This window comes from Acanthochromis polyacanthus, chromosome 10 (genome assembly GCF_021347895.1).
Source record: "Acanthochromis polyacanthus isolate Apoly-LR-REF ecotype Palm Island chromosome 10, KAUST_Apoly_ChrSc, whole genome shotgun sequence".
Taxonomy (NCBI): Eukaryota; Metazoa; Chordata; class Actinopteri; family Pomacentridae; genus Acanthochromis; species Acanthochromis polyacanthus.
In genome coordinates, this window is record NC_067122.1 from 36060431 (window position 1) to 36085978 (window position 25548).

Consider the following 25548-nt stretch of genomic DNA (forward strand, 5'->3'; position numbering starts at 1 on the left):
CATCGTGACAATCAAAAGCATACTGGGGCAACCACATACTGTAAATCAGCCAATTAGCAGCAAACCCTTCTAGAGAACAAGAGGACTAGCTTTGTGTCTATTTTTCATTACCAGCAATTGCAAAAAATATCTGAAAAGGAACTGATACGAGTGGGATATTTATGGTTACTGCAGTCATGGACAGTAATATAAGTTCATGTTATTTAAGACAGTAATGGTCATTCACAGTTGCAGAGTACAGCACAAATGCTGTGGCTGCTTTTTTGACATCATTTACACTATAATCCCTAACAGATGTAGCTGTGTGCACAGAGGAACACGGTGGCAGGAATGAGACATAAGAGTCAGATAAGAGTCAGATAAGAGTCAGATAAGAGTCAGATAAGAGTCAGAGAAGAGAAGAGAAGAGAAGAGAAGAGAAGAGAAGAGAAGAGAAGAGAAGAGAAGAGAAGAGAAGAGAAGAGAAGAGAAGAGAAGAGATTACTACTCGCTGTGACCGGGGAAATTTCTCATGTTACAGCAGCACACAGCATACAGTATGAGCAGCAATAAACAACAATATAATAATTATACACATAATAATATTCAAATGGTGCAAGAACTGTGCAGATTATGTGGTAAAGGATGATGTGATAAAGTCCAGTTTATGTTAACATCAGCCAGCGATGCTGGTGTTATAAAGTCTTATAGCAGATGGAATGAATGACTTGAGATAGCACTCCTTCTTGCATGCTGGGTGTCTCAGTCTGCTGCTGAAAAAGCTACTTAGAGACTCCACAGTGTCATGCAGTGGGTGGGAGGGATTGTAACTAAGTTTACCCCAAAATGGTGTCTATGTGAGAAGACAGTCAACATTTTGACTGTACAAATAAATGACTAGAAGAAGTGCTAGACAAGCTGACAAAGGATGCCATTAATGGCATGGAGCCATATCTGCATATCTGCAATATGAATGAAAGAGTTGCAATGAACAGTTTTTTTGTTTTATTATTGTTAAGCAGGAAAGTAGGAGTTTAAGCTACTTTAGCTGAACTAAAACAAAAACAAAAGAAAAAACTAAACTTGTGGGTCACTGTTTGTGTGGTTGACCAGATAACTCATAGAGCAGCTTGATTTGTATGTGTATGTAGTGTTTGAATATATACCTTTTCTCTGAAGTCTGTGAGGGTATATGCTGTCTCTCAGCTAGATGCTAACCATCTGTGTCCAGCTGCCTTTTATTTTCTCCTTTTACCTGATTTTGTAATTTCAACTTTTGTGAGTGCATCCTTCATTATTTTTATTTATTCTTTGTTTTGTTTCTGGGCTGACTGAGAACTTACATTGACTGCAACATGGAATTGAACTTGGCTTTCTGTGGGGTTTATCTCAGTGAACTACAGAGAAATTACTACTACAGCTAATCCTGTGGATCACAGACTTCCTGACTAACAGGTCACAGAGAGTCCTAGTCCACACTTTCTCCAACCTCTCCTTCACCTTTATACCAGCTTCCCTCTGGGCTGCATCCTCTCACCTGTGCTCTTCATCCTCTATACTGATGGCTGCAGGTCTACCAGCCCACACTGTCATCTCGATAACCAATCAGATGCACTCCATGAGTTTGTGGAGTGTTGTGATAAATCTTCCCTGCAGCGATGGTGAAGAGATGGTGATGACCTTCTCCAGCAAGCAGATGAATTTTTGACTACACATTCAAAATTGCCTCCATTACTGAGGAGATCCCCAGAAAATGCCAGCAGCAGCAGCAGCATCTACCGAGGAACTTAAATTCTTTTTTGTGTCAGCAGGAACGTCTTAAGGACATGTTCAGCTCATCCACTCCAAACCATCACTGCCCCTCTGCCTTCCCCCACTGGACCCCTCCTTGCCCATCCAGCTTGTGATCCCCTCCTTTGCATTGGGACAGTGCATGTTCCATATATCACGGACACGACACTGAACTTATGTTCAATCCGCCTGCACCTTCAATTATCTCTCCGTTAATCCAACTGCTCTACGTTCCCTAAATTGCGTCCAGGTGACAAATAAGTTTTTTGTATTGTATTGTAAATTAGCTTAAACTCACTGCATTGCTTTTAATTCCACACAAAATTATCAAGATAGTGATATACAGAATTATTTCAAACAAACTTAAATGCCATAAGTAAGAGACTTCCTATCACCAGACAACTTTATAATGGCTGCATTTTCAAATGAGTCAAAAACCGTGTTTCTAATGAATTCACTGATCAAATCCTAATTCGTCGGTCTGTTAGTCAAACAATAAAGCTTTTTATCTGTGATTTTAGTGTTTTTACTTCAAACATGAGTTGCTGAGACTGACAATATCAGACATGTTCACATGTCATCAGCAGGCCTTCACTTTTAGTTTCAGATCCGTGTTTCTAGCTTTACGCATTTTAGAGTTACTGAATGTCAAAAAACTCATGGAAGATGATACAAAAATTCTAACAATGAGTGAAAACAACAATAGCATGACTGCTATGCAATTACACTACTGCAACCAATCACCCTAACTAGAAAGGGCAATTCCTGGAGAAGCTGCAGGTGTGACTGCAGACAACTGCTGCAGCTTGTTTATACAGTTCAGCACATAAACTGGAGGAACCTGGTGCTGAACCAGCAGAACAGTTGACTCTACCCACCTGCTGCACAGTGTTGGAACTGGAACTCAAACAGCTTTCCTGTATCATATCTAAGTTAAAGTTTGTGGTTATTATGTTTTGAAAAACAGAAAGTATCATGGGGTTTTAGTGGATATTCAGCTCTTACATTTTGGTACAGGAAGTTGTCAAGTCTCTCCGCCAGACCCTGCCAAGCCAGTTGGAACAGTGAGAGACTCAGAACATTATGAAGGTTCAACAATCTGTCCCTCACACATAGCATCATGGGACATGCTGTACTGGACAGGGACATGGTAGACTGGTCATGCTGGGATGGCAGGGACAACCATCTAAAAGAAAAACAGAGTAAAAGCAGGACATTCATTAATTAGAACGAATCCTTATTCATTGGACAGGAACAGAGAGCAATAGTCCTGATGTGTAGACTTTAAGTGAGATAAACATGCTTTCTTTTCTGCCTTTCTTAGATTTCAAGTGTAACGTATGCGAGGAGGAGCACATAAAAGACATTAGTCAAAACGTAAATCAACATGAAGACGGTCAGAGAGGTGATGAGGAGGTTTTTCTCTACAGCATTTACTGTCTCTACCAGCCAAGAGGAAGACAATATATTGTAAAGAGCTCTGCTGTCTGTTAGCAGCTGTTCAGTCTTAGTTTATGGAAAATAACAATGCAGCACAGTGTTATACTCTATGTAGAAAGACAGTTACTAACCCCTAACCCTTCTTCCATGAGTAGAACACCTTATTAAAACATGATATTGATATTGAACAGATTCTATTGATACTGCACAGATTCAGAGTCCAAATATCAGCCCATGTTTGCTGTTAAGTTCCCCACTTTATACATGGACTGATTTCAGAGGGAAATATTGTATTTTTACATTTATCACACAGCTGTAATTACTGCACAATGCATTAGCATCTTAGTATACTATAATGATATGATGAATGACATAAATTACATGAATACTCAAATAATATGTGAAGTGTATGACTCTGGTGGATGCCAGTCTCTAAAATCAGTGGCATAAGAGTCATCTTATTAAAAATAATCAATGTGCTTACCTCGAACATCTGCTGACAGATAACATAGCTCTTTACAACAAACTGTCTTCCTCTTGAGTGGCAGAGAAAGCAGCGACTGCTCAAACACCACCTTCTTCTCACCACTGATAACATTCATAATGGTGTAAGTTTTGATGAATGTATTTTATGTCGTCATGTTCACGTACATGACACTATGGTTCAGAAAGGGGTGAAAAAGTTTACTTCACTGTAGGCCAACAGATTAGACTAAGAGCTTTGGAGCCATCATGGTGAAAATGTCAGTTTTATCCATTAAAAATTCATTTTACAACACAAACTGTTCAAAAAGTGAAGGTATCTGAATACTTTCAGAAGGGACTCAGTGCTTCACATCAGTAACACAACAAAGTCAATTTTAGCCTTCATAGGGTACGTACGTATTATTCGTTTAAACTATGAGGATAGAGCTACCTAAACTAGCACTAAAAAGCTCAAAGACACCAACTAATAACGTAGTCCTCAACGTGCTCTCACCTATCTTGGCAGTATGGTTTGGCCTTTTCTGTGATTTCTCTCATGGTCCACTCCAGCAGTCTTCCCAGCATGTCTCCTTTCAATCGATCCAGCAATGCCAATAGACCGTCAAACAGAGAACCTTCCAGTGAAGCCAGGCGTCCCACTTCCATCACACCTTGGCCTGTCAGTACCATCTCCTCAGCATGTGAAACCGCAGCCTGCTGCAGCTGGAGGAAAAACTGAAGAAAGAAAATAGAAAAGTCAAGCACACAAGTGTTAGTAAGAAAGTAAAAAATACCACAATTTTCTGGCTGCTCAATGCAGCTCACTCTCACATGACAGAGGGTCATATTTTAGGAAAGCTAGAGAGCACAGTTCTTCTCCATATGTATGTGTTTATTAATGACAATTAACCTCGCCTAGATTCACACGGTCGTTTATGTATTGTTTCATGAGACAAATTATAAATCATTTGATAACACCTCTAATTTCAGGTATTATTTACTTTTATTTACACACACATAGAATGAGTCAAAACACCTTCTCATTCAATGGATTTTATTTATTTTAATTATGTTCTACATTGTAGATTAACACTGAAAACATCAAAACTACGAATGAACACACATGGAATTATGTAAACAAAAAAGTGTTGAGCAAATCAGAATATCTTTTGGCCTGATCATCTGACCTAAGCAGCACTCCATCATCTCCTTCTTGGTCAGATAGTCCTTCCACAGCCTGCAGGTTTGAGGTCATTTTCTCGTTGAAAAATAAATAGTGGTCCCACTGAGTGCAAACTGGATGGGATGTCATGTCACTGCAGGATGTGCAGGATGCTGTGGTAGCCATGCTGATTCAGTGTGCATTATATTTTGAATAAATCACCAACAGTGTCACCAGTAAAGCACCTCCACACCATCACACCTCGTCCTCCATGCTTCACGTTGGGAACCATACGTGCAGAAACCATCCACTCACTTTCTCTGCATCTCCCAAAGACACGGAGGTTGGAGTAAAAAATGTCAAACTTGTCAGACCAAAGCACAGATTTCTGCTGGTCTAATGTCCATTCCTTGTAAAATAGCATTACTTTTTAACTGACAAGTGAGGAAAAGATGGTTTTTAACTTGCTGACATGTTCCAGCTGCGCCTGCGGTCTTCCTCTGAGCATCATCTGATGTGTGATGACGTTTCGTTTTTAACAGTGACTGACATGACAGATCTGTCAGCGCACAAGAAAGTTTGGTGAACAGTGAAGAAAGACGAGACCACAATGAACTTGTTGGCCTGGAAAGTTTTCTTTTAAAAAAGTCCTTATGTCAACTTCGATAAAAACGTGATTCTGTACAAATTGTGCAACAAGAATTTTTTCATCTCTGCAGCACTTCAAGCTGACTGTATCACCTGAAAGCAGAACATGTTGCTGTTCAACACCAGAGCTAACGTTAGCTACAACAGTCCTGCTGTACCGGCTAACAGTGCAGCCATCCCATAATAGACCACTTTTTAAGACACTTACAGGGCTTGAGTTCACAGCAAATCTTAAAATGTTGAATATAATCGCTGCAGTTGCACTTTGAGTTTGCAGTAATCTGTGAATGTAGCAGACAAATGAAAAATGCAAATAAAAATAAATGAAGCAAACATTTTTGTTGTTGGGCTGCACAGTGGAGTAGTGGTTAGCACTTTCTCCTTGCAGCAAGAAGATCCCCGGTTCAAATCCTGGCCTGGGCCGGGGATCTTTCTGCATGGAGTTTGCATGTTCTCCCTGTGCATGCGTGGGTTTCCTCCAGGCACTCCAGCTTCCTCCCACAGTCCAAAAATATGCTGAGGTTAATTGATTATTCTAAATTGCCCGTAGGTGTGAATGTGAGTGTGATTGTTTGTCTGTATATGTAGCCCTGTGACAGACTGGTGACCTGTCCAGGGTGTCCCCTGCCTTCGCCTGAGTCAGCTGGGATAGACTCCAGCACCCCCACGACCCTAGTGAGGATAAAGCGGTGTATAGAGGATGGATGGATATTTGTTGTTTAAGTTTTTAGTCTGCTAAGGAGACGGAGCCTCGGTGCAGTGATGTGACGGTCGGCACTGGTTTGTCTGTCTATTCCGAAAGAAAGAACCATCAAAATGACACCATTTATCAGACCCAAAAACTATGAAAACAGAATAAGTCTGAGGAGTTTCAACTTTTTGAAGGTTCTTGAACTACTTGTGCTGATGTTATAGTCATACAGTGGGAAAACCGAACTGAATCCAGGCTTTACATCATCAAAATCACTTTTTTCTATACGTCTCATTTTAAATTTTATTAAATTTAAAATTATAAACATGTATATGCCTATTCAAAAAAAAAAGATAAGGTTACTCAAAACTGAAAAATAATTTACACTTCAGAACTATACAAAAAGACAATTTTCAGGGAACAAGACATGAGTTAACAACTTAAAGCTGTTCTGTAGCAATGGAGGTTGATCAAGCCCACTGGTCGCTGTATGCTTTATTTTAAATGATCTACCTGCCAAATTCACAGTTGCTGCGCAGTGCCAGAACACACATTTTCGTCCTGGATATTGTTGAGCTTTGCTGCTTGTTTCCAGAAAGTGTTCACACATTCAGACCCTTTGTGTTAACTGTTGGATCAGCTCCCCAATAAGGTAACTGATTCAGATTCTGAATTTAGGAAATGATATGATCTATAGTGCCAAATGCTAATATTTACCAAAATATTCACATTTCTAACATGTACCCACAGTGTCATCAAGTGGCATTGGATGATCCTGCGATGTCGGGACTAAATCAATGCTACATAAGTTATGGGTAAAAATACCTGAATTTTCTAAAACCCACATACCACATTGTCTGCCCAGTCTCCCAAGATGGTGGAAATGTAGTTGACGGCATTAAGGATGGCACAGTAGCGGACACCCAGTGGGCAGCGAGACTCCTCCTTCATCACCTGGAAAAAACAGCAACCATGGTAACCACCACTGCCTCATTCATTCATTCATTTCTCACCCTTTCTCTTTCAATTCAATTCATATGATATAAAAAAAAATCGTAAAAAATACACAAAAATGGACAAAACTGCAGGAAAAGCAGAGGTATATGCGTGCGTCATGATTTGGATGGTCACAAATTTGATGACTATAAACAGGACCTAATAAAATCACAAAAGACAAGTCGACTTGGAGTTCAAAACTAGCTGACTTCACATGTTAGAATATGATACAATGAATCAACCAAACAACAGCCTATCATACTCCACAGTTGTGCCTGTGAGTGTACACAGCTGCATAATCACATTAAAACACTGAGCAGAATTTGATTTTTAATCTCTCTGCACTGTAAACAACAAATCTTTCTGATGGCTGATGACTTCAGCTGTAAAATGATGTACACTTCATTCGAGCAGTCTCTGCACAGCTCTCAAGTATGACCGGGGTCGATGTCTTCTTGGTAAATGAACCCACGACCAATCAGGTTCAATCCAGAAGGGATTCCATGATGCACCAAGATGGTTTAGTAGACCTTCTTGTTCATTTGAACTAATTTTCCCATGCTGTTTCCACAAATGAAACCCCATACCACAATGGAATCTCCACCATGTTTCACTGTGATGCATCTAGCATCGAAACATTCTCCAGCTTTTCTGCAGACATAAATACAATGATGCTGACCAAAGAGTTCCAGTTCAGACTCGTCTGTCCAGACTCTTCCTGTCGTCTACAGTCCAGTGTTTGTGCTCCCTGGTAAATTGTAATCATTTTTGGATGTTTGCAGGCCTGAATAATGTCTTCATAGCAGCTACTCTCCTTGTTCCTTCAGTCATCTGTTTGTGGTCATTCTGGAGACTTTCTCAAATTCTGATCTAGAAGCATTCATCTCTGTCTGAAGATCAGCAGTGGCCTTCCTTCTGTCTCTAGCACCTAAAACCTTGAGGTGTCTGACATCTGAGCATTTATTTTAGTACCAGTCTGTGTAACCGAGGCCAAAATGTACTTGACCACATTGTGAGAACACTTTATGTCCCCTCAGCAGCCTCTCCTTCGCTATCAGTATTGCTACAGAAGTCACTTTCTTTGGTTCATTTTTTGAGGGTTTGTTATTCAATATTACCTGTGTGAGTCGTATGCGGAAGTCATCCACGAGTTCTCTCTGCAGCTCCAAAAACTTCAGCTGGGCAGAAGGACAGGGTAAGGCCCGGTACCGCTCTGAATAAAGCAATAAAAAAAAGAAAAGAGTAAGCATCCACAAAAAAGATAGGATCTTGGTGAGTTTGATGGTTTTTAATGCCAGTTGACTGCCTTCATGTCTTTGAAACTCCAGCTGTGAATGATTATCCACCAATAATGACAAAACTTCTATTATGAATTTTAACACAAAAGCTTTCATCACAGGTATACCAGCTTAACAATTTCAATTTCTAAAAACTGCAGAGGAATTTCAGAATATCAGCGTTAAGCTTCTGAACTTCTTTTGATTTCATGACTACTTGGCTTTCTTCATCTTCAAGTGTCCTCAGAAATGTTGAAGGCGCTGAGGTCTGATGACTGTGGAGCAAAGTCCATGACGGTCTGCACTTCCTTGATCTTCCAGTATTTCTTCTTCTAAAGTTGAAAGTGTAATGTATCTCTAAAGAAAGGAGTTCTTTTCATGAGGTACTCAATTCAGTGCAGGTGTCCATCTCCAAAGTGAACAGAACAACACCAGATTTGAATCTTCACAACACAATGTGTCACTGTGTGTTTGATCCATTCCCCGTTTCATTTTGTTTTATACACTGGAGGTGAAGGAGGAGGTGAAGAAAGACATTTGGCCTCCGTTCATCTTGACAAAATTGATGAGATCTTTACTCCTGCTCATTTTTCCTTATCCCAACAATTTAACTTTAAAAACTGACTTACTTGTTGCTTTAATATTCAACATTCGTTGACCGGTGTCATACTAAGAAGACAATAAACGCGATTAACATAATTTGTAATTTTTTCAGTGTTGTAACTGATCAGTGAAACTTAATAATAGCACAAAAACTGTGTTGACAATTTGGAGAGGAAAATAAAAACCAAAGGTGTAACATTGATGTGTTTAACATGAAAAAGTGTCCTGCAAAGCTCAGAATGACTGAAAGAAGCAGTCTTACCAGTGATGACCTGAAGCAGAGTCATGAATGTCTCAGCACAGTCAGGAGCCTTCAGCTCATCCATATCACTGATGTCTTTATACTGAGAGCTCCAGGCCCCCTCAGCTGACAGCATGGCATCCATTTTTTCCACTGCCACTAAACAGAAGAAAACACAATGTACTGAAAGAGGTAATTCCACTGTGTAACTGGCTAGATCAAGCTTCTTGAGGCAATGCAGACTGCACATCTTATGTGACTTGTGATACATCTGTAAGTAACTGGATACTGTGTGAAACTTAATTTCGGTGTTATTGCAGAGCTTTTTTGCCTCAATATTGAGTTTTGTGGATACCAGTTATTGAGGCAGCAAGCTGTAGGAATACCAATCATTTGAATTCTACTGTATAAACTCTAATCTTGTCCAAATACTGTATTTGTGTCCAAAAGATAATGAATTTACTGTGAGTTGACTATGGTATATCTGTATCTAACGTTAAACCTCAGGGTCGTGCTTGTTAAATGGGTTGGCATCTTCTTATTTATCTGAGCTTCAAGCTGTTCATGCTCCAGTTTTATCACTGAGGTCAGCCAATCAGATGGTCCTTTAAGTTTACAGATCCAGGTTCAGAAACAGTGGTGACCATGTCTTTTCTGTGGCTGCACCCAGTTTGTGGAACCACTTACAGGTTCAAATTAGAACCGTTTGGTCTCTTGACACCTTCAAGTGCCTACTGAAGACACATGTACTCTCTGGTTTTCAACTGTAGCTGAGTGCTGACACCTGATATACGTCATTGTTCATCTTAGTCTGCATATTTCCTAACAGACTATGTCTTGTTTTCTGTTTTTGAGCTGAAAGCATTTTGGTCAACCTTGGTCATTTTTTTAATGTGCTGTATAAAAACAGTTGTGTCCACTGCTTGAGGCACTATATGGGAATCGTAACAATCCCAAGTTTTACTCGGAAAAAACAAACACATTTGTTATTATGAGGACAGTCCCAATGATCTGTAAGCAGTTTGGACGTTTTAGGACTGGATCGATCTCCAGACCTCAGACATTCCAAGTAATCCAAGTAAACCAAGTAATCTGGTTACAAGATCCCCGAGCAAATTTCTCCTTCAACTGCCAGTGGCAGGGTAAGCACTGCCTTTTTAGAAGGAACACCAGTGTGTATGCAATGGCAGCATAATTGGTCAGTGTAAGAGCTAGAATTAGACACACAAAAATTAAAGCTGACATTTGTGAAAGCAACACAGATGTGAGTGCAGAAAATGCTCCATGCTTTCTCCATCTGTGGATAATTTCTCTCACTGTGGTTCTCTGAGTCCCAGAGCCTCAGCAATGGCTTTGGAACCTTATCCAGACTGATGAATATCATTGACTTTGTTTCGTATTTGTTCTGGAATCTCTTTACAACACGGTATCATGTGCTGCTTTTAAGTAGTTTTAGCTACTACAGTTTCTTTTTAAAGACGTTTAGATTCAACAAGCCTGGCAGGAATCATGTGGGTGTGGATGGTGAAACTGAATCTAACTGCTAAATGAATTTGGTCATCTGATAGATTGGTAGCTAAGGGGCAATCACAGTTTTTCTTTCAATAAATGAAATCCTCATTTAAAAATTACATTTCGTGTTTTCTTATATTCGTCTTACACTAAAATTTGTTTGATTATCTGAAACATCTTAGTGTGATAAGTATTCAAAAATAGAAGATATTTGTAGGGGTGCAAATATTTCTTCACGGCCCTGTGTACAAAGCCCATCACCCTCACACCCATGCAGCATATATGAGAAATAACTGGCACCAATCAGGAGACAGCAGAACACTGCAATATCCATCAAAGGAGCTGCGTTACACACATATTTATGACCGCTGGTAGGTGTGCATTTGGTGGATGGGTGGATGGGTGGATGGGTGGATGGATGGATGGATGGATGGGTGGATGGGTGGATGGGTGGATGGATGGATGGATGGATGGGTGGATGGGTGGATGGGTGGATGGATGAGTTATTTTCAGAATCAGGGGTGCAAATTATTGCTCCTGTCACGCAACTCTGATACTCCAAGCTCAATCATTTATCTTTGTGAAGAAGTGGCAGATTTTTACCAGTTACTATTTGTCTACCATGTGTGTGTGGAGTACTTTGTATGTAAACAAGTAAGCAAGGAAAAAACAACAAATTATGGAACTGTATTACTGAAATAACAGCAAGAAGATGACTGGTTAGACTATGTGTGTTCAGATTGCATTATCATCAGGAAAAGAGATTTCCTGTCATACCAGAAGATAAAACTATCCTATTCATGTTACGACAGAAGGAGTGAAGCATTCTTTCCTTGATGTAGTAAATATTAGCGTAGTTGGCACAATAAAACATGGGCTCATTGTAAAACAAACACAATTGAAGTCGACTTAATAATAGCAAGCTAGCTGAATAATACTGAACTATGACAATGGTACATACATTAACTGTGCAGCTAGGTATCCTCATACTGTACAACTCACTCTTCTTTTCCACAGTGAGCCATTTCTGAAGGACTGAATCCTCCAGCAGGAGGTGAAGCAGACCAGGTAGCACTGCTGGGTACAAATGGTTGCTTCGTAGCTCTTTCTCAAATTGAAGCACCTCCTCCACCAAGTGACAGAAGAGCACATCATCGTACAACAGCCTGGAAGCGTCACTGGCCACCTTCTCCTGGACTAGAGACAACAAGCCACGACACAACTCCACCTACCCGCAAATACAAAGCAATAACTGGTGTTAGCTAACAATCAGGTGACCACAAACACTGACCAGTTATATTTGTTGATAGCTCAGCAACATGTCTTGAGATACTATAGAAATTACACAACATTATAAACAGATCCAAATAAATACTATGTTGAGGAAGGTTTTGGGTTCTTGTTGAAATCTTAAATTAAAGCAACAGGTTTATCAGTAGTTCCAGTAAAATTTTTATATTGCCATTTAATGACTTACTAATCAAATAAAGTGTTAGTGGTAAGAAAAAGTGTTCACTGAAATGACTATTGAAGATGCAAAATGAACTTAAATGAAAGAGAACATTCATACATCCAGGTAAAAGTGTTAAGTAGTCTTGATTAGCATAGTGCACAAACCATCACGCCTGTGGCTCGTGTCTAAATACTTGTCCACAGGTATTCAATAACCTTTTCAGCATGAAAAACAGTTTGATCTGATAGAAATTGCATTTTTAAAAAAAAGAATACTTCTTTGAATGAAAATGAAACTGCTTACCCTGGCACTGAAACTCGCCCCCGCCCGGTCCAGGATAGGTTGGATCTTTTCTTCCATGAAAGCAGAGTTGTTGCCCATCCACATGAGAGCCTGCGTGAGGTACCACTCAGGCTGAAAAATACACACATAGAAGATGACTATGAAGTTAAAGATAAGTCTTTGACAGATGACAATTTTGTGCTTTTAAACACTGAAGTGAAACTAATCTTTCTCTGGAAAAAAATAGATCTAAACAACATCAACAACTTAGAGCTTGCTGCACAACTTCATAAGATTTTCAGTGTTAAGGGTAAGGTTTTGCTAACTCGGCTACAGGACAGTAGTGTTTAGAGGTGTTTTCAACAGCCACTTAAAAAAAGGGAAAGACATCATTTCACTTCAGGGAGCTAACATGACACATTTTCAAAAAGTCTATCCTTGAGGATATAAAATTAAATGATAAATTCAGTCATACACATGAAACTGACATAAATAATTGTGTAAAGAGTGGAAAATTAGGGACAGATCAGCTCTGAGTGCTGACTTATTAATGGAAAGGGTCGTGAATGGTGAATTACTTTTTCCAGAAATATACAGACATTGAAAATATGTCCTGAGGTGATTTTCAAACCATTTAACAATCTATTTTACTGTCAGCAGTAGTGAGTGATCCTAAGATGAGCAGCCCTATAATAGTATCTGAAGTCTGGAAACACTAAACCTCCATCCAGTTCAGGCCTCTGTAGAAGCAGTTTTCACATTCTCTGAGTTTTGTTTTAGCCATAGATGGAAGCATGCTGTCAATCTTTTTGAAAATTGCAATAGGAATTCAAATAGGAAAGCACTGAAAGAGATATACATTTTTCAGCAGGGTATTCATCTTAACTGAGCTAATTCTCTCAGCTGAAGAGAGATGTAGTAAGAACCAGTGTTCCAAATCATCCTCAGTGCGAGTTAAGAGGAAGTCAAAATTGGTTTGGAAAAGGTTTTTGAATTTCTTAGTAACCTGTATTATAAGATAAGTTAAACTATTGTCAGTGTGTTTAAATGGTAAGGTGTATAAGGGGATTTTTTTTGCAGCCTGGTTAAGTGGCATCAGTTTATTTTTAGTCAGATTTAACTCGAACCCTGATATGAGGATGTAAAAGTGGCAATAGCAGCTGGGACAGAGCAGGAAAAGGTGGAAGGACACTACTTCTTTCAAAAACCATCAAGTGTTACGATGAAACTGGCTCACATGAGGAAAGGAAGACCAAGAGTCACCTCTGCTGCTGAGGAGAAGTTCATCCAAGTCACCAGCCTCAGAAACTACAAGTTAACAGCCCTTCAGATTAGAGCCTAGATAAATGCAACACAGAGTTCTAATAGCAGACACATCTCTACATCAACTGTTCAGAGCAGACTGACCAATCAGGCCTTCAAATAGCTGCTAAGAAACCACTGCTAAGGAAAAACAACAAGCAGAAGAGATTTGTTTGGGCCAAAAAAACACAAGAAATGGACATTAGACCAGTGGACATCTGTTCTTCGGCCTGATAAGTCCGAATTTGAGATCTTTGGTTCCACCCGGACAGATGAAGGTGAACAGATGGTTTCTACATGCATGGTTCCACTGTGAAGCATGGAGGAGGAGGTGTGATGGTGTGGGGGTGCTTTACTTGTGACACTGTTGGAGACTTATTCCAAACTGTACCAGCATGTCTACCACAGCATCCTGCAGCGACATCCTATCCCGTCCTGTTTGCGTTTAGTTGGACCTTCATTTATTTTTCAACAGGACAACGACACCAAACCTCCAGGCTGTGGAAGGACTATCTGACCAAGAAGGAGATGATGGAGATGACCTGACCTCTACAGTCACCTGACCTAAATGCAATCCAGATGGTTTGGGATGAGATGGACCACAGAGTGAAGACAAAAGGACCAACAAGTGCTCAGCATCTCTGGAACTCCTTCAAGACTGCTGGAGAACCATTTCAGGTTCTACTTCATGAAGCTCATCCAGAGAATGCCAGGAGTGTACAAAGCCAAAATCAAAGGGTGGCTATTTTGAAAAATCTAAAACATGCTCTGACTTATTTCACACTTTCTGTTTACTACATAATTCCATATGTGTTCATTGATAGTTCTGATGCCTTCAGTGAGAATCTACAATGTAAACAGTCATGAAAATAAAGAAAAAACCATGAAATGAGAAGCTGTGTCCAAACTTTTGACTGGTAGTGTAGTTTAATTTAGGAGTATCATAAATTTGAAAATAAAGTGATATTATAAATGTTTTGAAAAAACCTCCATCATAATGAATAAGTCCTGAATTATATCTTCTTCTTTTATCTGTTATTCTTAGGTGAAAATGGAAACCCATGCTCACAATATGTTACACAGTGCTAGCTGGTGACATAGACCACAATAACCTCTACAGTGTGAGACCACTAGTAACAGCTTTACTTTATTTGTTTTGAGATTAATAAAAAAAAATCTTGTGCTATATTGATGCCATCTTAGCAATTGTGAAGGAAACGCTGAGTCTCAGAATAACTTAGCATTTGTTATGCTCTATTGCTGTAACAACAGCAAGACAGTTTGCATGGACTCTACATGTTTGCGCAAAACCTGATGTGACAATGCTTTCAAGAGCTTCTTACAACATTGCATAACGCTTGGTTTTCTCAGTCTTCAAGTGCTCGTTAACAGTCGGTAGGAGTTGCGTTCTTATGATTTGGAGTTCATTGACAAGGCTGGCCCAGGACAGGCAGAAGTGGAGGAACTTTGTTGCTGCCCTACACACCACTTGGTGTAAAGGATGATGATGATGATGATGATGATGATGATGATGATGATGATGATGATGGGGAGATTTGCAGGGATTTTGCTGCTTGGTACTTTGTAGTCCTGCTCGTCCAAGAAAGGTAAGATGCCATTATGCATTTTCCATGGAAGTGGAATAGCATTTAAAATAGTTATCATTAAAAGAATCAGAGTATCAAAGTATCGGATGAATTACAGCTGCAGTTTCTATGTCAGTGTTACTGGTTCCTGTGTCTGACATTTATGGCCGCATGCACACTCAGGTGTGATGGGTGCTCTGTGTGTGACACACCTTGCTGAGGGAATTTGTCTGTCGATTCCCATAGAAGTGGTATTTGAACCTCCTGCTGAGTGGCAGCAGCATGATCTGGATGGGCAGGCAGAGGGGAGGAGCCTGCAACAGACATGTGGCTGAAGACACAAGCTGGGTTGAGGGTTGACTTTGACATGAGGCCCTCTGTGATATGATGTCATCACTGCCAGCGAAAGTTAAAGAAACAAGCACATAGAGGGTTTCAATCCTGCTGGAAGTCTTAATTATGTCATTTTGAGGACCATGAAAATCTGTTAAAATGATACCAATCATTCAACATTATGTATCATCACTGGGGCAATTAGTTTGGTAGCAGGGACACGCAGTTATTTAACACATATAAACACAGAGCACATACACACGTGGACAAAATTGTTGGTACCCCTCAGTTAAAGAAGGAAAAACCCACAATTCTCACTGAAATCACTTGAAACTCACAAAAGTAACAATAAATAAAAATTTATTGAAAATTAAATAATCAAAATCAGCCATCACTTTTGAATTGTTGATTCACATAATTATTTTAAAAAACAAACTAATGAAATAGGGCTGGACAAAAATGATGGTACCCATAACTTAATATTTTGTTGCACAACCTTTTGAGGCAATCACTGCAATTAAACGATTTCTGTATTTGTCAATGAGCGTTCTGCAGCTGTCAACAGGTATTTTGGCCCACTCCTCATGAGCAAACAGCTCCAGTTGTCTCAGGTTTGATGGGTGTCTTCTCCAAATGGCATGTTTCAGCTCCTTCCACATATGTTCAATGGGATTCAGATCTGGGCTCATAGAAGGCCACTTTAGAATAGTCCAACGCTTTTCTCTCAGCCATTCTTGGCTGTTTTTGGCTGTGTGTTTTGGATCGTTGTCCTGTTGGAAGACCCATGACCTGCGACTGAGACCAAGCTTTCTGACACTAGGCAGCACATTTCTCTCCAGAATGCCTTGATAGTCTTCAGATTTCATCGTACCTTGCACACTTTCAAGACACCCTGTGCCAGATGCAGCAAAGCAGCCCCAAAACATTACTGAGCCTCCTCCATGTTTCACCGTAGGGACAGTGTTCTTTTCTTCGTATGCTTGCTTTTTGAGTCTATGAACATAGAGTTGATGTGCCTTACCAAAAAGCTCCAGTTTGGTCTCATCTGTCCAAAGGACATTCTCCCAGAAGCTTTGTGGCTTGTCAACATGCATTTTTGCAAATTCCAGTCTCGCTTTTTTATGAGTTTTTTTCAGCAGTGGTGTCCTCCTTGGTCGTCTCCCATGAAGTCCACTTTGGCTCAAACAACGACGAATGGTGCGATCTGACACTGATGTACCTTGGCCTTGGAGTTCACCTTTAATTTCTTTGGAGGTTGCTCTGGGCTCTTTGGATACAATTCCAACGATCCGTCTCTTCAATTTGTCATCAATTTTCCTCTTGCGGCCACGTCCAGGGAGGTTGGCTACTGTCCCGTGGGTCTTGAGCTTCTGAATAATATGAGCCACTGTTGTCACAGGAACTTCAAGCTGTTTAGAGATGGTCTTATAGCCTTTACCTTTAAGATGTTTGTCTATCATTTTTTTTCGGATGTCCTGGGACAATTCTCTCCTTCGCTTTCTGTTGTCCATGTTCAGTGTGGTACACACCTTTTCACCAAACAGCAGGGTGACTACTTGTCTCCCTTTAAATAGGCAGACTGACTGATTATGAGTTTGGAAACACCTGTGATGTCAATTAAATGACACACCTGAGTTAATCATGTCACTCTGGTCAAATAGTTTTCAATCTTTTATAGAGGTACCATCATTTTTGTCCAGGCCTGTTTCATTAGTTTGTTTTTTTAAATAATTATGTTAATCAACAATTCAAAAGTGATGGCTGTTTTTGATTATTTAATTTTCAATAAATTTTTATTTATTGTTACTTTTGTGAGTTTCAAGTGATTTCAGTGAGAATTGTGGGTTTTTCCTTCTTTAACTGAGGGGTACCAACAATTTTGTCCACGTGTGTAAATGCCAACTGAAAATATAAGTACACAGTAAAAACAAAAAATTAACTGTTAAAGAAACGGACAAAATAATATAAAGAAGAAAATAATGGCCTTTCTTTCGCAGAGTGCAGGAGGGAGATGGCAGTGGATATAAAGGAGTGTTCTTTGCACTCTCTTTGTAATTACTGTCTCCACCAGTATTCACTGTCTTCCTAATGTGGGCCCATCAACTGTCCTTTATAATGATTTGCTAATCTCTAGGATTGGCAAAAGTGGCTTACTATTTTATTCTTTCTAAAGTTATTTTTTGGCCATTTTTGGCTTTTACTTGCCAGGTTAAGTTGTGAGGCAGACAGGAAGTAGGAGAACAGAATGACAGAAGACCTGCAGCAAAGGGCCATGAGCTGGAATCAAACCCAGCCCCGGTTGATGGGTCGTCTGCTCAACCAGTTAAGCTATCTGGGCGCCCTACGATTTCAGCCTTGTTTTTCAGCCTAATAAGGGCTTCTTCAACTCTTGGTTGGATAACTCAAATACTCATGCTTAATAATTATAATAAGCTTAGAAGCTTACACCTGCACTAATGACACAATTAAGCACACCAAAATGGCAACAAAAACTTGTGTAACCTAATTATGGTGCCCTGAAATTAAGGTAAAAAGTGTAATAGAATATGAATTTTTGACTACAAACTAAAAACTGTGGAGAACATGGCAAACAGGTTTCTTAAATTGCCCCCACGGGACGAATAAAGTCTTTTTTTTTAACTGACTTGCATGCATCTTTGTCTCAAACATTGTGGAGAGTACTGTAAGTTTATATTAAAATAATTTCTAGAATACATTGTTTTTGTTTGTAGCTTCTGTGCACCTTTAGATGGAAGGATACGAGGTCTGCAAGGCGAGCAGCTGTGTGACAAGCAGCTCCAGTTGGCTGCTGATCTCCTGGTAATTGGCAGCTGGTATCGGTGACTGAGTGGGAGGGGAGATGATCGGCCAATGAAGTTGCGTCAATATTTTCTCAAAATCACTATAAAAGAATTTAAGAAAATGATTTAGCCCACTTAATGTAGTGTCATGATGCATTATTTAGACAGAAAGTGACATAAAAGAACTGAGGGGGAATTGACAGGAGACATACCTGGTCAATCGATCCTTGATGATCTTATGCCAGAAGCAAAGTGTTTCTCGGAGGAACTTCTGGAGGTGGGAACATCCAGACTGGCTTAGTCCACAGTCCAGCACTGCCATGCTGTCTACTGCCTTTATGGCTTCCCAGATACTGCTGGTCATTAGACACTGCTGGACTGCAGCACTGCAAAAACACAACTCTTTGCACATTACTGCTTCTGTCATGAGTACAATACTGGTGACAAATTAGTTCTGCTTGTGTGAGGAAAAAAGCCTCTCTCACACAAGTTGTTGAAAGAACCAATTCTACTGCTTCTCTGTTCTGAGGAAGTTGGATTCATGTTTTCACGTATGCCTCATTCTTCTTTTCATTTAACTTAAATCAAGTTATAAGTCTGTCATTGGAGAGCAGCTCAGGGAACTAAGTTAACATTACTAGGCAAAGCCTTGTACAAAGCATTACAGTGGGTATCTTCATTATCATTTATGTGGAGCGATCCGATGGCGAGGACAGCTCTAAGTACAGGTGTGAAGGTGCCCTAAAGTTCCTTTAGTTTTGTGTACACAAATCAGTCCTGGGCCACATCGTAGGACTTCCTACATAACTGAGGCCAGTAAAAAACAGCAATGCTTTCACAGAGCCTGCATCAGGTCAGGTATCAGTGGCTATTGATAGTCATTCAGTTGCAGAAGGCTGAAGTGTTAAGTGACCTGACGTGTGAAGGCAAAGTGTTGAATCGTGTGTTAGATGTGCATTTGCTAACTGGATCCATGCAGGACTCTGCTGTTTGCCTTTTGAACAGAAATGATGTGTTTATTTGCATATTCAGCACAGAAGGCAGAACCAATCACAGTCCTTTGTGACGCATGATACACATTCTGTTGTTTGGTTGGAACTGACATATTGAAAGCTGTCTACTTATAATTGGATCATCCAAGACACATGTTAATACCAGGAATGAACACAACCATCAGCTATTTTTGAGTAGTCGATGTTGATTCACATTTTGTCTAGAACAGGATTCTATTCAAATTTCCACCAAGTCTGTTGTATACACTGCATCACCTTCCCTTTGTATTTATTCTAAAATAATTACAGTATACAGTCCTGTGTGTCAAAGTTCAGCATAGTGGTAGAACTGATTCCCTCTGTCTGTCTGAATTTAAAACTGAAATTAATGGCTCACAATGCTGTAAGCTGTGCTTTGCTTTTGGATGGTTTCTTTTAATTACATTGTCACGTCTACCTCCTCCTCCATGTTTGTTCACATACACCTCCGCATCTCTTTATCTCTGTTTACAGTACCTGAGTTCCTCTATATGTTGAAGGCACCGCAGATATTTCATGTGTCTCTCTGTAGTGTCGACTTGGTTACATGTCTGGCGAAGACTATCCATCCAAGGCTGGGCCACCTGTCGGTGCTAGGAAATGGAAAAATTAATCAAGAGAAACAATATATCACTCAGAAAAGAGCAACAAAAACAACTTTATAGTGTCTGTGAGAAATAGAATCTGGAATGGTACGTACATTACAGTTACAATCAGTAATGATTCTTAATGCTTACAGAATTTTTTTGCATCTCATATGTAAGACACCCATATCCTCCATGGCAACAATGTTGGAAAGCAGCAGTGAATTGGAAACAAATTCTATTTAGCACTGGAAGTTGCATACATTGCTGAATGACCACATACAACCTTTTCATTTCTTGTGACCAATGCCACAAATGAAGAAAAACATTTTGACAAAGCATTTTTTTAAAAATAGAAGGCTAACACATTACAAAAGCACTGTTGTTACAATAGATAGTAATGAATTCATAACATTTTTTGTTTAACAAGCTTTTAGTTCTTTAGAAATTAGACCTCAATGTTGAATCAAATGCCAGTGCCTTTTTAACAAGGCAAACAAAACTCAAATTTAAATGAGGTCTAACTTTAAGCAAATTGAAGCATTTTTGTCATTCTGAATTTATTGAGCATTCCAGGTTGGAAGGTATTGGCTACAACAATCTCAGCACATCTTGTCTGGAAGCATGATGTAAAATGTTATGCAAAATTGTCAGCACACTCTGAGCTGAATTTTATTCCACATATTAAAAATGTAACAAAAATAGGTTTTTATCATCTTAAGAATATAGCCAGAGTCCGCCCATTTCTCTCTCAAGCTAACACGGAGGTGCTGATGCATGCTTTTATCTCCTGTCGTTTAGACTACTGTAATGCCCTGCTCTCTGGTCTTCCCAAAAAGACCATCTCTAATCTGCAGTTACTACAGAACTCAGCCGCACGTGTGCTGACGAAGGCCAGAGGGCGGGCTCACATTACACCGATTTTAAAATCGCTGCACTGGCTCCCCGTGTGCTTCAGGATCGATTTTAAGGTTCTTTTATTAGTTTTTAAATGTCTTAATGGTCTTGGGCCCTCTTATTTATCTGACCTGCTTTTATCATATCAACCCTCGCGGGTCCTGAGGTCCTCCGGCACTGGACTTTTAATTATTCCTAGAGTTAATACAAAAACCCACGGGGAGGCTGCTTTCAGCCATTATGGCCCTCGAATATGGAATAGCCTGCCGGAGAGCATCAGGACTGCAGAGACTGTTGATGTTTTTAAAAGGAGGCTCAAGACTCACCTTTTTGGTTTGGCTTTTAACTGATTTCTTTTAAACTTTTAATTCTTCTATTATGTTATTTTTAGTTCTTATATTCTTATAGCTCTTCTGCACTTCTGCATTTTATCAGTATTACATCTTAAAACCTTATTATTATTATTATTATTTATTTACTATTTATTTATTATTTACTATTTATTATTTATTTATTTGTCTATTTTATCTCTACATTTTTAACTTTCTTAAAGCTTTTAATTTTTATGCATTATACCTGCTTTTTTATTTCTTGTTAGTCTTTTAGTTCTTAGCTTCAGTGTTTCCTCATGGGAGGCCTCCACACTGGGATGTATGCCCGGTCTGCCCGCGGGGGGCGTTGCCCTGGAGGCCTCCTGGGCCCGAGGGGCTGGGGCGGCTCTGCATTTAGTGCGGGGTCTGCCCCTGCCCATCGGCGTCTGGGTGGTCTCTGTGGCGGCGCTCTCTGTGGGCTGTGGCGCGTCTAGGTGTGGAGGGCTCCCATAGGTGTTTCCCCACATGGTTCCTCAGTGCCCTGCCGTGTCTCAGCACCGGGTTGTGTATGTGTGTGTGAGTGTGTGTGTGAGCGCATGTGTATATACATTGTATGTTGTGTATGTGTATATATATATATATATATATATATATATATATATTGTTGGTTACACTATGTTTTTTATTATCTCTGTTGTTTTATTCTTTTATTTTGTGAAGCACTTTGTGTTGCATTTTAAATGGATGAAAGGTGCTATATAAATAAAGTTTGATTTGATTTGATTTGATATAGTGAACTGCATGTAAGCTGCCTCCACTCTTGTAAAAGCAGACGTGTAAACCAGCCCTGCAGGCTTCACATCACATATTTAGTCAAATTATTGATCTGCTACTGTTTAAGCAACTTTGATTTGTTAATTTTACACTGCATTATGAATAGTTATTGTAAATACCTCTAAATGGGTATTATAGTGTGGTGGACACTTATGTCCAACATCTGTTTCTGAGGTCAACTCAAACCAAACTGTTGCACTGCTGTGCCTGGAAGATCACTAATTTTGCCTATTTTAGATTTTAGATGTTTCTCACATTCTTACACACGTGGACAAAATTGTTGGTACCCCTCAGTTAAAGAAGGAAAAACCCACAATTCTCACTGAAATCACTTGAAACTCACAAAAGTAACAATAAATAAAAATTTATTGAAAATTAAATAATCAAAATCAGCCATCACTTTTGAATTGTTGATTAACATAATTATTTAAAAAAACAAACTAATGAAATAGGGCTGGACAAAAATGATGGTACCCATAACTTAATATTTTGTTGCACAACCTTTTGAGGCAATCACTGCAATTAAACGATTTCTGTATTTGTCAATGAGCGTTCTGCAGCTGTCAACAGGTATTTTGGCCCACTCCTCATGAGCAAACAGCTCCAGTTGTCTCAGGTTTGATGGGTGTCTTCTCCAAATGGCATGTTTCAGCTCCTTCCACATATGTTCAATGGGATTCAGATCTGGGCTCATAGAAGGCCACTTTAGAATAGTCCAACGCTTTTCTCTCAGCCATTCTTGGGTGTTTTTGGCTGTGGGTTTTGGATCGTTGTCCTGTTGGAAGACCCATGACCTGCGACTGAGACCAAGCTTTCTGACACTTGGCAGCACATTTCTCTCCAGAATGCCTTGATAGTCTTCAGATTTCATCGTACCTTGCACACTTTCAAGACACCCTGTGCCAGATGCAGCAAAGCAGCCCCAAAACATTACTGAGCCTCCTCCATGTTTCACCGTAGGGACAGTGTTCTTTTCTTCGTATGCTTGGTTTTTGAGTCGATGAACATAGAGTTGATGTGCCTTACCAAAAAGCTCCAGTTTGGTCTCATCTGTCCAAAGGACATTCTCCCAGAAGCTTTGTGGCTTGTCAACATGCATTTTTGCAAATTCCAGTCTGGCTTTTTTATGAGTTTTTTTCAGCAGTGGTGTCCTCCTTGGTCGTCTCCCATGAAGTCCACTTTGGCTCAAACAACGACGAATGGTGCGATCTGACACTGATGTACCTTGGCCTTGGAGTTCACCTTTAATTTCTTTGGAGGTTGCTCTGGGCTCTTTGGATACAATTCCAACGATCCGTCTCTTCAATTTGTCATCAATTTTCCTCTTGCGGCCACGTCCAGGGAGGTTGGCTACTGTCCCGTGGGTCTTGAACTTCTGAATAATATGAGCCACTGTTGTCACAGGAACTTCAAGCTGTTTAGAGATGGTCTTATAGCCTTTACCTTTAAGATGTTTGTCTATAATTTTTTTTCGGATGTCCTGGGACAATTCTCTCCTTCGCTTTCTGTTGTCCATGTTCAGTGTGGTACACACCTTTTCACCAAACAGCAGGGTGACTACTTGTCTCCCTTTAAATAGGCAGACTGACTGATTATGAGTTTGGAAACACCTGTGATGTCAATTAAATGACACACCTGAGTTAATCATGTCACTCTGGTCAAATAGTTTTCAATCTTTTATAGAGGTACCATCATTTTTGTCCAGGCCTGTTTCATTAGTTTGTTTTTTTTAAATAATTATGTTAATCAACAATTCAAAAGTAATGGCTGTTTTTGATTATTTAATTTTCAATAAATTTTTATTTATTGTTACTTTTGTGAGTTTCAAGTGATTTCAGTGAGAATTGTGGGTTTTTCCTTCTTTAACTGAGGGGTACCAACAATTTTGTCCACGTGTGTAAATATATAAATAAATGTTTGACAGAAAAACTTGTTTGGACTCAGAATAATGCGGTGAATTAAGCTAACTATATTTGTCCTTGGGTATCAGCAGCTACCTACAATGACTGCACTGACCCCAGTATTCTGTGTGATTGATGGTAGCTCTACCTGATGCAGCATGTTGAAAATAAGTTGCTCTCTCTGCAGCAGGTCCTCCAGGGAAGATCTGCAACCCTCTGCAGCAGACAGTGCTTCAGCAACTTTAGGAGGCACAGAACTGGATACTGTCAAAACCTGAATGACACAAATAAATGTGATTTATTGACGATTGTACCGCTAGTGGAAGCAATGGGGGAGGTACAGCGATATAAAGGAGTGGACTGTGTGCTCACATTCACATCAAATCTCACTGGACAACATTTTGCCTTTCACAGAGCAACTATGCAAAGCAAACAAGGAGCTTTTCAGGTAAAGACATGAAATATCCTTGACTGATGCGCTAGCTAGTTCTGTGGCCTCCTGGGTCTGAATCTTGGCCTGGGGTCTGCACTTGGTTGGTCTATCGCTCTGTGTTGCTCTGTGATCTACTTATAGCTGTAACTCTCACCTTTTCTAAGAAATGACAAGATGCAAAGCTGCTGAATAATGCATCCAGACTGGAACATTTTTCTGAGATTAATAACCCAAATGACTTGTCAGTATATACAGTGCTTAACTAACTTATTAGACCACCTGTCATAAAAACAAGAAAACACAAATATTTTAGAAACCTGTCAAAAACTTGTTTCCAACTAAATTTATAATAAGAAACTAGAACAACTAAATAATCCTTATTCACACATATTAATCATAAATTGTAATATTTCCCATGTCCTCCTTTGGTCCTGGTAACAGCTTGCATTCTTGCTGCCATTGTTATGTCCTTTTAGACGGTCTCTTGTTATTGAGTTCCAAATAGTTTCTAGTTCTTCCCAGAGACTTGCTTTGGATGAAACTTTTGTGTGATCTATTTTTTAATTCAATAAATCCCAGATCTCTTCAGTAGGATTCCTGTCTGGACTTTGACTTGGCCAGTCCCATCAGTTCCAGCACTCCAGATTCCTTTTTCTTGGTCCAGTCGTCTCTTCACAGCTTTTAAGTATGACTGGGGTCGTTGTCTTCTTGGTAAATGAACCCACGACCAATCAGGTTCAATCCAGAAGGGATTCCATGATGCACCAAGATGATGTGGTGGACCTTCATTTTCATGATACCATCCATGTTAACTAATTTGCCCATACCATTCCACAAATGCATCCTCATACCATAATGGAATCTCCACCTTGTTTCACTGTGATGCATCTAGCATCAAAACGTTCTCCAGGTTTTCTGCAGACATAAACATGATAATGCGGATCACAGAGTTCAGATTTGGACTTGTCTATCCAGAGAACCTTCTTAGTCGTCTA

The 25548-nt window shown here is 39.7% G+C and overlaps 1 protein-coding gene across 2 annotated transcripts in view; it reads right to left on the reverse strand.

The window, feature by feature from the left end:
• Positions 1–25548, reverse strand: part of rint1 (RAD50 interactor 1) — a 33426-nt gene that overhangs the window by 2488 nt on the left and 5390 nt on the right. The window contains exons 2-13 of one of the 2 annotated variants that reach the window (XM_051954062.1): positions 24269–24394; positions 20071–20186; positions 18775–18948; positions 18523–18663; positions 15641–15824; positions 12562–12672; positions 11808–12033; positions 9315–9452; positions 8291–8385; positions 7026–7130; positions 4190–4410; positions 2776–2956 (exon numbers count right to left, since the gene is read on the reverse strand). In XM_051954062.1, coding sequence (XP_051810022.1) covers positions 2776–2956; positions 4190–4410; positions 7026–7130; positions 8291–8385; positions 9315–9452; positions 11808–12033; positions 12562–12672; positions 15641–15824; positions 18523–18663; positions 18775–18948; positions 20071–20186; positions 24269–24394 — 1818 coding nt within the window. The remainder of the gene's footprint in view (positions 1–2775; positions 2957–4189; positions 4411–7025; positions 7131–8290; positions 8386–9314; positions 9453–11807; positions 12034–12561; positions 12673–15640; positions 15825–18522; positions 18664–18774; positions 18949–20070; positions 20187–24268; positions 24395–25548) is intronic. The other variant, XM_051954063.1, reaches the window with a different exon arrangement.